Source organism: Gossypium arboreum, chromosome 9 (assembly GCF_025698485.1).
Source record: "Gossypium arboreum isolate Shixiya-1 chromosome 9, ASM2569848v2, whole genome shotgun sequence".
In the NCBI taxonomy this organism is placed as follows: domain Eukaryota; kingdom Viridiplantae; phylum Streptophyta; class Magnoliopsida; order Malvales; family Malvaceae; genus Gossypium; species Gossypium arboreum.
Genome location: NC_069078.1, coordinates 64,069,523 through 64,080,995, shown reverse-complemented (window position 1 = coordinate 64,080,995; position 11,473 = coordinate 64,069,523). Strand labels below are relative to the sequence as shown.

The 11,473-nt window shown below is 33.7% G+C and overlaps 2 protein-coding genes across 3 annotated transcripts; one reads left to right on the top strand and one right to left on the bottom strand.

Annotated features, from left to right (window-relative positions):
- Positions 1–116: 116 nt before the first annotated feature.
- Positions 117–5,553, bottom strand: LOC108455096 (uncharacterized protein At4g04980-like). The gene is made up of 10 exons (XM_017753707.2): positions 5,181–5,553; positions 4,912–5,103; positions 4,712–4,807; positions 4,253–4,382; positions 2,940–4,167; positions 2,686–2,851; positions 2,205–2,369; positions 1,714–1,866; positions 1,082–1,248; positions 117–544 (listed from the first exon to the last, which is right to left on the bottom strand). The coding sequence occupies exons 1-10, from the start codon at positions 5,250–5,252 to the stop codon at positions 445–447; spliced, it is 2,469 nt and encodes an 822-aa protein (XP_017609196.2). The 5' UTR covers positions 5,253–5,553; the 3' UTR covers positions 117–444.
- Positions 5,554–7,145: 1,592 nt separating this feature from the next.
- LOC108454061 (protein GID8 homolog) lies at positions 7,146–9,928 on the top strand. Of its 2 annotated transcripts, XM_017752368.2 has the most exons (7): positions 7,146–7,340; positions 7,494–7,596; positions 8,265–8,424; positions 8,518–8,624; positions 8,886–9,017; positions 9,148–9,304; positions 9,614–9,928. In XM_017752368.2, the coding sequence occupies exons 2-7, from the start codon at positions 7,543–7,545 to the stop codon at positions 9,733–9,735; spliced, it is 732 nt and encodes a 243-aa protein (XP_017607857.1). In that variant the 5' UTR covers positions 7,146–7,340; positions 7,494–7,542; the 3' UTR covers positions 9,736–9,928. The 2 variants fall into 2 exon arrangements, with proteins under 2 accessions (XP_017607857.1, XP_017607858.1); XM_017752369.2 differs by lacking the exon at positions 8,886–9,017.
- The last annotated feature ends 1,545 nt before the right edge of the window (positions 9,929–11,473 follow it).

The window sequence follows — 11,473 nt, the reverse complement described above, 5'->3', positions numbered from 1 at the left end:
TATATAATTGTTTAAAATCACATATATAATGTACAAAACAATTAATTCTCACAAATTATATAATAAAGGAATTTAAAATCTAAATTTTAAAAATCATATTCCTCTCCCAAACATAACGTAAATTGATAATGGTTTTCATTTGAAAACATTTCATATGAATCATGAATGTACAAATTTCTTTTTCAATATTTTATTTACAAGAAAGAATTATATAAAATAGGGATATTATTTATTTTAATAGTCTAATATCACATTAATCAATAATTTCATCTTAAATTTTAAAATTTGATTTTTTCAAAGTTGAATGTTTAAATTTAAAGTCATTTTGTACAATCCTTTCTTTCTTATCTACACCAAAAGTGTAACCCTCCAATCTCATATTTAGAAAAATTACGATTCCGTTTTATAACGGATTTGTTAAAACAAAACTGTGATGTTTTCCAACTAAGTAAGTCCAGTCTTACAAGTTGGACACGTGTTCTTTCGAGACGCCATTCTTCGTGGCTTATTTTTCCTTCTTCTTGGTGTTGGTGTCGCCTCATTTCTGAAAAAAGAAAAGACAGAAGGAAACATTAATAATTTTACATTTTCGTGTAAATTAGAACTCTTAAATAGGTGGGTATAGTTTGTTTTGAGTTGAGTCAATCTGGTTTTTAATATATATATTTTTGAATTACTTTAGGTTTGGATTGTTTAAGTTTGAGTTTCTCAAATTGAATTATTATAGGTTTAAGTCTCTCACGTTACTTTTTCAAGTTATTTCAATTCTAAATTATTTTGGGTTTAAAATAGTTTTATGGTTTGATTAAATATGTTAGAGTTGTTGACTTTTTATATTTAAATTAAATTGGGTCAATTTTGGTTCAAATTTATCGAGTTAAGTTCTCATGTTTGGGTTTTAATTTTGACATGTTTAACTTAAACCCTAATTATAATTCCTAAATAGAGCTGACAAAATAACCTAAACCTTCAAATCCCAATTCAATTAATATAAGGGTTTGAGACCTAAAGTAATAAATAAAATCGGGCTTGAGATGGTTTATATATTTCTAAAAGGAATTGGATCGGATTGGTTAATTACTGGTTTTCGGCTTCCTTCTCAATTTCTTGAGCCAATTCTTGTGTCAACTTCTCGGCACGATCATCATGTCCACCGGCAAATGTGTAAACCTGGAAAGCGAATTGGAAAACCCTCCATAGCAACTTAACGCCGCCATTTTTGTTTTGCCCATCACCTTCTCTTCTCTCCTGAAATAAGTCCCAAAAAAATAGAATGGAAAATCCAATTATGATAAGCTCGACATATACACACACGAGTATAATTGAGTCAAGCTAAGCCCAAGTTGTAAAAAAATCCAATTATGAGGGTAGAGTTAAAAATCGTAAGAAGTTAGGGCTCAATTTGAAATTCAGGTTTCTAAGTTCGATTCAAGCTCTATTGAGTTTCATTCTTTAGGATCAAGCTCAATTCGAGAAAAAATTAATCTGCTTAAAGTTGCTAAACTTGTTTAATAAGTATAGAACAAAATCAATTTTCGTATTCAATTTCAAGCTCGATTATTTGTGATTGTGCTCGAGATAAATTTGAAAATTTTCAATATATTAAGCTCATGAGCTGCTAAGTATTAAGATACTCAAAGTTTAACTCGGTTGAATTCTCAAACTGCTCTAACTCGTCTCTACATTAACAAGATTAGAGTTTGGATCAGTTACCTTCAATGCCAACTCCATGCAATCGGAGGAAACGTCAACCATTGTTTCTTTGATTCGCATAATAATTTGGAAGTCAAATTCAATATTGTAGCCCTTAAATATCTTGGCTTCTTCATCTTTGGTTCGCTCCAAAGCATCTATGTCCCCTTTGATCTGAAAATTGTAACATAACTTAAGCATTTTAATGAGTTATTGGAAAATGGCTTTGAATGGAATGATATCAAAGACGGTACCCTCAACAAGTTCAATATTATTTTTTAATGCGGGTTTTGTCTTCCAACACTAAATTTATTTAGGACTATATCCTCAACAAGTCCAATATTATTTTTTTAATGTGGGTTTTGTCTTCCAACACTAAAAAAAACTCTAGGATTTGAAAACATGGCATGTTACAGATTCATAGAGCAGGATGGCGTAGCTAAACCCTCACCAAAAAACAATACTGGACGAAACGGTCCTACAATTTTCAGGTAATATGGCCAGAATGGTACCTTAGTGAAGGAACGAGAAACCTTGTCAAGTAGTTGTGGCAAAGGAGGCTCAATCTTCAGGTTCTTGAGTTCTTTAATCATTGATTCTAATTTAGAGTAAAGTGTAGAAGATGTCCTTAAAGCTTCCAATTTTTTTGTTGGGAAATCTTCAATCCTTGCTAGAACCTGCGATCCATAAACATCTGGAAGCTAAACATCGATTTTGATTGTCAAAATTAATTCTAGTTAATCTAATATTAATATTGTTGATTTGTACTGTACTTGCAATATCCTTAAAAATTACCTTAAATCTAACTCAAACTTAAATTTGAAATTCATCATAAAATATCATCAACCAAAACTCGAAAATCATCTGAACTAGAAATAAATTTAAACCGACCCCAACTTGAAATTATCAAAACTTATAATAAACCAAATCAAAATAACCCAAATTCAAAAAACTTTTAATAACAAACTTAAAATTACACGAGCTCGAAATTACCTGAGTTTCATCTGTTAGGTTCTCGAGAACGGATTCCACTTCTTTATAGAACTGAAGCAACTCGTTCATGTCCTTTGTCTTGAATTTTCCGATGGCACCTTTGAGCTCATAGATTGATTTTGAATACTTCTCAACATCTTCTTCAATTTGTTGGAAATAAGCTGATCTGAGACCAAAAGGAATAAATATGGTAAGTCAATGTGACTTATATTATTCGGATTATTTAGATTGGAGTGTGAGTATCGGAAATTTACTTCTTTGTTATTTCTGCTAATGCATCAGCCATGCCTTGCCCACTGTTGTTGTTTTTAACCCCACCACCACCACCTTTTTTTTTACCAAATGCTTTGCCTTGCATTGGAGATCCTTCTACTTTGCTCTTGAGATTCCTATATAGGTTACCCATATGACTTGATCTCTTCAATCTAGTACCTCCTTTCTTAGTGCGGACAGATTTTCCTCCGGGAGGCGGAGGAGGGGGCGGATTAGCCCCCCCATTTGCCTGTGACCCGGGTGGCGGTGGTGGTGGCGTTGGTCCAAATTTTTTCGTAAGCGTTCTGGATAGTGAGGGTGCTGGTGGTGGTGCTGCTCCTCCTCCTGATGCAGAAGGTACTGGAGGTGGCGGAGGAGGGGGTCCCCCGGGTGCCTCCGAAGTTGACTTCCCCGGAGGAGGAGGTGGCGGTGGGATTGCTGTTTCAGTTTTGGGCACTTCTGGTTCTTTTGGATCCAACTTCGGGGGTGGGGACAATGGTGGTCCTCCTGATACTACCTCTTCCTTCGGCTGCAAGGAAGCTGGCGGCGGCGGCGGCGGAGACGTTATCGTCGATGAAACTTCTGCCGATAGTGCTGGTGACGGTGAAACTTCAGCTGTTGTTGGAGCTAATTTAGTATCATTGCATCCATCATTACCATTTTTAGTATTATCATCACTAGAAACCGGCTCTTTTAGTCTCTTATTTTCATCAATGTGACCTTCGTCTTTGTCAACAATGGATGAATTAATCACTAAAGATCCATCATCACCCTTTGCTTCTTTCTTTTCTTCTGAATTAATCACTAAAGATCCATCATCACCCTTTGCCTCTTTCTTTTCTTTTTCTTCATCGTCGACGTTGATGTCTCCGACACTAGCGATCTTCTTCGGGTTCAAACAACTGGGAAGCTGAAGCCCAAAACTCGGAAATATATGTAACTTGAGTCGCTTAACATCCGTCGAATTCAATTTTCCCACCGATTGAACCCTAAAAGAGAATGTAACGGACGAAGAATTCGGTTCATCAGTCGCCACTTCCGGGATGACCGATGTTGGGGAAGGGCAACCGGAGCTTATTTTCGAACAAGATTTCTTCATTTCCTTCTTGAACGAGTTAGTTTTAGGATACAACCCTTTGTTTCCGCCCCCCTCGTCGTCGGGGGCGGCTATATCGAATTGCTCTCTCGCCATTTTGATCAACACATTGAGTTCCGCCATGGCAAATTCAACTACCAAAAAAAGAAAAATGAATAAGATGTCATAAACAAAATAAAAATCAAGAAAATCAAAAACCCATTCGAGGAGATTACGTACTTAGTTTATCAACATTTTTGCAATTGTCGTTCTCATATATATCATATTTATTTTTGTTTATCCGCTCATCATTCATCTTTGATGTGTTATCTCCAAGTTCTTGCAATGCCTTGCAAAAGTATATCAACATCTGTTTATGCAATTTTTTTCATATAGATTGTTAGTTTATATGATATAAATCAATATTCAACACATTGGTTTCTCTCAAAAATTGAAACAATTTAATCATTATCAATTTAAAAATATAAGAAAAATTAGCTTGAAACATATATTAATCGATTTAAATTTGTAAGTTTTGAAGGCTAAATTTATTATTATATCAATTAAAATTACGTAGAATTGATGAAAAAATATTAATGTTATGATTAATTATTCTTATATACTCATTTTCAAAATAGACATAAATTAAATTGTTAAAAGAGTCCAATTTACTCAAATTATTAATTGCTCAAATCAAACCTTATCAAGTGGTAATCTTTTCAGTTCTGACTTGTGGAAATGTGGTAAGCTTCCAGGGTAGAACTTTTGGAGATCTCTCAATGTTCCTAATAACAACTGCAGAAATTCAGGATTTAAGCGATGTAAGATAAAAGAGGGGGTTTTCAAAAGGATTAAATTGAATATAAAAAATTGTACAAAATTGGAGATGTTGATAATACCTGACTTGTTGAAACCGAGGTACTACAAGGTGGTAGGTCAATAATGTCGCGAAAGGTTACAACTTTTTTCCTAAGTTCCATTATAAGAATGAAATTACATGCCGGTTGAGATGAGCTATCCTTTTTGAAACGAGAACGCATCGTTTTCTGCGAATTCTTGTCTACCATCGACTTCGGATACGTTTTTAATCGCTGCGAAAAATATCGAATTTTCGATTAATTTTTATATGGATTCATATATTACTTGTGTCTGAAAAAAAATTACGTACCTGGGCAAGTTTTACTGATTTGCTACCAAATAACATTGACATTGATGACAGACCACAGCAAATTGGAGGCATGATTATTAGACCAAGAAGCTAATATATACACAAAAAAGGAAAAGCTTTACAAAGTCTTGAATGGAACAAAATCAATGGTAATAATAATGATGTTGGACTAACATACAAAATATAAACATGTATACATGAGAATGACAAAGCCAATTCAAATTCCAAACGTTTTGTCTGTAAAAAAGTGAACACTTTTTTTTTTTACAAATAAAAAATTTAAAAAAAAAATTGAAAGAAAACTAGTTTTGGGGTTTGTTCATAAATTTAATTGTTTATTATTATTATTATTATTTGCATGCAAAGTATCAGGAGAGAGGAGCTAGATTTTTGGCCTGAAACAACAATAACAACAAAAGTATACTTAAAATGACAAAGTCAAACATTACTTACTGTAATAAGACAAGTCAATATAGAAAATAAATAGATATATTTATGGAGGGAGGCATCTTATCTGTCTTTTGTGAATGCCTATATGGTTTTTTTCTTATATTGCTAGGTTAGGTTTTTTTTTTTTTTATAAGAACTGGTTTGGTTTTTAACCTCTAACAAGATGATGGCAATGGGTTTTATCTTTGGAAGGTGGCCAACTAATCTTTGATAATGGGAATAAAAATGTATTTTATAATTTTTGAAGAAATTAAATAATAATTAATTATGGGCGGAGAGGACCGCTTCCTCTTTATGCTATTCCTACTCTAAAGAAACTGGGGAGAAAGAAGCTTAATGATGATGGAATTGAATTTGAATTTTTTTTAACTAGTTTTTAAGTACAATATAACTTACTTATGTCCAAATGGTAAAGGAACTTATCATCATCAGCATCACATTTAGGGTTACATTCTTGAAAAACCAAATACAAATTTCAGATAAGAGGATGTATTTATTATGGATATGTTCTATTGATATAGGGAAGTAGCTTGGAGGAGGATGTGGCGGAGATCAAGGATGGTTCCAAAGGTGAAGCCAGAATTTTTTTTTAAAGGGACCAAATGAAATTTTAAATTTTTATAGTTTATATCTTTATAATTTGTAAATGATTAAATTGAATTTTTATAATTTTAGAGGGTCAAAGTGTAATTTTATTTTTACTAATTTAAAATTTTTTTAAAAATTTAAGAGTTTAAAAAATAATTTTACATTTTAGGGGCCGGGGCCATTGCAGCCCCCGGCTTCGCCCCTGGATGGTTCTTCCTACTTAAGAGGATAGCAGTATTGTGCTAATAGAGAAGATGGGGAACAAGATGGAGAGAGACGAGGGAAAGGAGAGGATTGGTAGATGAGAGAGATTGTAAGGTAAGAGATAAGTGAACTTATCTATTCTTAAGATGAAAGAGAGCTTAAATAGGTTGACCAAATAGGACATCCTAGTAAGTCCCTTCCAATATCTTTATTAAGTGAGCAATGTGAGATCTCTTAAACTAGACCAAATAGTAATTGTCTTATTGTATAGATTATTTGTCAAAGATGGTTGACTTGAATATTATTAAAATCTTGACATAACGTGTTTGTGGCGGAGCCATGCTAACAGAGTTAGGATGGCAGAGCTAGGGGATAATGCTATAGCTGAGGTAATCTCATCAAGCTTGGACAAGACAAGATAAATTTGGCTTTAGTTCGCACTTGGCTAGGTTTCAAATGCAATTTTATTTAAATTTAATTACAAAATATATATAATATTAATAATTTTCTTAAAAGTTCAATATTAAATGAATAGCGAAAAGGTTCGTCTGGATTATATTCGAATTGCAATCCGAACCAATCAGACCTATCAACAAATCTAATGTTGGGCAAGGCGCTATCATCAAAGAACATTTTCAATATGAAAAATATGCTTGAGGCCCCATAGATTGAGACCCAGAATCTTAAACCCAACTCTTAGGTCTCAACAATGTCGGCTATGGCCCAATCAATCTAAAAAAAATATATGTATACATTTACAGCTTAGCAAAACATAAAAGAAAAGAAAGGGATCGCAACGAGAACAGATTTGGAAACCCAAGAAAAAGAAAACCTTTTTTTATTAGTATTTTTCAATTTCATATAAGTATATACAATCATTGCAATTTCAATCATTTTCTCAATCCATCTTTCTCAAAGGTATTTTTTTTTCCTAATTTCAGTCGGAAAAAAGGGGTTTTATTTGTTGACTAATTGTTAAGTTGAGTTTCAGATATGAAAAAAAGAGCTTAAATCTTTTTTGATATGAAATTTCTGGGTTCTTCTCTTTATATGTATAAATATATTTTGTAGGGATAGCTGAGCAATTTGGGAATAAAATGGGAGTGAAGGTGGAGCACTGATGTCACTGTTCTGGTTTGTGATTCGTCAACTAGCTGAAATTGAAGAACAAATGGTATAATTCCTTTATATTTTTTTTTTGATGGTTTTGGGATAATTTGATCATTGATTCTTTTATGAAAAATAAACATGTTTAATCTTTAATTTTAGCTGTGAAAGCAACTAGAAGCTAGCTATGCAATATGATTTTTTTTACTGTACTATATATATATATATATATATATATATATATATTTGTAATAATTAAATCTTTAATCTAGATAAAAGATAAATCTAACTTTCGCATAGCTTAGCTTAGTATATTCTTTTTCCTCTTAAATTGTCATACTGAATATTGGGTCATGGATTGAGAACTGAGATGTTTTTGTATCAAGGTTGTATGATTGCAATATGTATTTGAGTTCAAAAGAGAAGTTAGAAATGAGGTTACTTGATTCCGAGTTAAGTCGAGAGAAAACTATTTATGGTGATTTGGCTATGTAGGATGTATATCAAGGGATGCGTGCATTAGTTGGATGTGAAATAAGTAGAACTCGAAGAGAGGATGGTGGTTGTAGCCGACCCCAAATATATTGGGATTAAAGATAGTCGGTTCAGAAACTGTCAGCATCGTATTTGTATTGAACTATGTATGAGGGACATAGTAGATTACCGGTGAATGGATTATGTTCCAATTTGTATTGTAATGGAATGTATTTACGATTCAAATTGTTTTGCTGACAGGCTACCTCGAAGAAAGTGATTACACGGGAAGAGTGGGAAAAGCGATTAAACGATGTTAAAATAAGGAAAGAAGACATGAATAAATTGGTGATGAATTTTCTCGTCACTGAGGGTTATGTTGAAGCTGCTGAAAAATTCCAAATGGAATCGGGAACTGAGCGTATCCTATAAAGAAGATCAATGCTTACTCTTGTGCTCGCTCTGTTACTACTGTTCTTCGAGTTTTAGTTTTGTTTTCCTTATTGTGGAACAGCAGATATTGATCTTGCAACAATCACGGATCGCATGGCTGTTAAAAAGGCTGTACAAAGTGGAAATGTTGAGGATGCGATCGAGAAAGTTAACGATTTAAATCCCGAGGTAGTATGTTTGATTACGATGCAATGACTTCTGTAACTACTAAAACTCTATTGATCATCACTGATTCATTGTTATTATACGTCAAATATGAAATCTGCGATATGAAAGGTACAAATTTTGATTTGAATGAGTAATCCTGTATTTAGTGGTGGTCAAGCAATTTTCGTTTTCCGATATGAATATTTTTCCAATACTTGCTGTAAAAGAAACTAATATTTTGAAACTATCTTCACTTTCTGGAAATTCATTTCTTTTCTGTAGATATTGGATACGAATCCGCAACTCTTTTTCCATCTCCAGCAACAGAGATTGATAGAATTGATTAGGAATGGAAAAATAGAAGAAGCCTTAGAGTTTGCTCAAGAGGAGCTCGCACCTAGGGGAGAAGAAAACGTGACTCTTCTTCATTCTTACTCGAAAACTCTTTTATGAATGCTTATTTTGCTTCTAATTTTGGACATGTAACTAGCATTATTCAGTTCTTGCTAAAATGCGGATTTAAAATGTCGATTCTTTTCTGCAGCAAAGCTTTTTAGAGGAGTTGGAGAGAACTGTATCGCTCTTGGCTTTTGAAGATGTTTCAAACTGCCCAGTCGGAGAACTTCTGGACATATCACAGCGACTTAAGACAGCAAGTGAGGTGAACGCTGCCATTCTTACTAGCCAGAGTCATGAAAAAGGTTTGTCTGTTGTTACTCGATACCAACTTTTCTAGGTTTTGTCTTAACTTTCTACAGGGAATGGAACTTAAGTCTGATCGTGCATTTCTTGTTTACAATTACGGATTACCTGTCAATTTTATGCACAAACTACTTAGTTCTTTAGTGGTCTGGCCTTGATACCTGCATGTTAAATAAAAACGAAAAACCAGGAAAAGAAGAATGCAATTGTTTGCTTTGTACATAGTTGACATGATTTAAGCTTCGGGTTTATTTCGCCTGCCTTAGAGAATTAATAAGATCTGCTTAATCTGCATGCTGGAGTTCCAGACCCCAAGCTTCCAAGCTTGCTAAAGATGCTGATATGGGCTCAGAATCAACTCGATGAGAAAGCTGCTTATCCTCGAATAAATGATTTGTCGAATGCCACTCTTGAAGATCCTACAGTTTGAAAAGCTTGCAAGCCATTCTCGGGGAATCGAGTTGCCTTGAACGATCCTCTAGATCGTGATGAACGAAGCGGTTTTATGCTTGTAACCTCTTCATAATGACTAGCTAGGAATTTGTTGGATTTCATTTGCTAAGATGTGATTGATGTTTTATTTTCAGCCTTTGATTGATGTTTACTTTGTTCTTAGGTGAAAATCCAGTCCTCTTGAGCCATTGTACAATTTGCTGTTCATGCATTTATATACCTTCAATGGAGATTCCATTTGATAATTTAAAAAAAAAAAAAAAGGAAGAACAAAAACCCTAAATTTTTTCCAAGATTGCGGATATCGAGATTCAAATTTCAAATCACAAAAAGACCAAACAACAAAGAACATAACAGAAAAGCAAAAGCTTTGGTTTAAGATTTGACACGAGGAACGTGATAAACACACATGTTCTTACATTGTGAACAATCCCGAATCTGGTTAAGTCTGATCATGTTTGCTTCTAAACCGGTATCTGACCAGCAACGACCATCGTCGAAATTGAGAGCATAACTTGAAGGATCATATTGGAATATGAACTGCTGTTTTCTCTTATGGTTCTTCACAGTTTTCTTCAATGCTGCTTTGGCTCTCCAAAAGAGGCTTTTGCATTGCTTCTTACCATAACTATTCACCCAATCCAAAGTTCCTATGAAATCAACATAAGCTCCCATTCTTTTTAGAACCAAAACTCAGTGATCCCTTTAGGCTAAATGAAGAGGAAGTGGAAAGAGAGGAAGGGATTTTAAAAGGGAGATTTTACGAAGGGTTTGCAGAAGCAACAATGGAGGAACAATAAAGGCAAAGAAAAGGGGAAATTTTTGGGGAATTTCATTGGGATGCTAAAATTCCACCCCAAAAAGACTGAAAGTGGGGAAAAAAATAGAGATATAATGGGCAGAGAGCCTTTTCCTATGAATGTATTTTCACCATCAGATGACAAGTCTACAACTACTTTCTTTACTTCTCAGTACTCTCTTAATTTATACCCTCAAACTTTAGTCTAGTGTAGAATATAATCAAGTTTCAAGTGTTGGTAAAAAATTCGGGTTTAAGCTCAAATTCGAAATTTGCAACTTATGTAACCATAGGATTTAAGGTCATATCTCCCATGTTGCCCTCTACAAGAGAGGTATCGATTCAAAAATATGTCTTGAAACTTAATCATTATAGCTTAATCTTGATAAGTAAACATGGGGTTAAAGGACTTTGGGTTCCATTGAAACCCAAAGCTATAACAATCCTTAGGGGTTAAGCATTACAGAATGTTTTAGAGCACAAAATTTTGACGCCCTTATAGTTACCTTCGCCTTAAAGAAATTCAAGAGCATTCAAATCCATGTTCAAGTCGAGTCCATTAATAAATATACCTAAAACTCATAAAATCACACAACCACCTAGGTTTTAATGGAGACTATAATTAGGTCTATCCGAGCTTAAGCAGTGGTAAGAAATTCAAGGTTGAATTTGGATTCGAAATTCGCAAGTTACATAACCATGGGTTTAAGGTAATTTCTCTCATGTTGCTCTATACAAAGTATCTTGAAACTTAAACGTTATAATTTAATTTCAACACATAACCATGAAACTTTAAAGAATTTGGGGTCTATTAAAACTCGAAGTTATAATGATCATTAGGGATTAAGCATAAGGGCATATTAATCCATCTCTACAACTTTATTTCCTTAGTTTTTTCATTTTAAAGTTCTCTCAT

Coding starts and splice junctions, on each gene's coding strand:
- LOC108455096 (XM_017753707.2), bottom strand. CDS start 5,252: ATGCCTCCAATTTGCTGTGGTCTGTCATCAATGTCAATGTTATTTGGT. Junction 4,383..4,711: donor AAAGATTACCACTTGATAAG/GTTTGATTTGAG, acceptor TTGCATAAACAG/ATGTTGATATACTTTTGCAA. Junction 4,168..4,252: donor CAAAAATGTTGATAAACTAA/GTACGTAATCTC, acceptor TTTTTTTGGTAG/TTGAATTTGCCATGGCGGAA.
- LOC108454061 (XM_017752368.2), top strand. CDS start 7,543: ATGTCACTGTTCTGGTTTGTGATTCGTCAACTAGCTGAAATTGAAGAA. Junction 9,018..9,147: donor CACCTAGGGGAGAAGAAAAC/GTGACTCTTCTT, acceptor TCTTTTCTGCAG/CAAAGCTTTTTAGAGGAGTT. Junction 9,305..9,613: donor TAGCCAGAGTCATGAAAAAG/GTTTGTCTGTTG, acceptor CTGGAGTTCCAG/ACCCCAAGCTTCCAAGCTTG.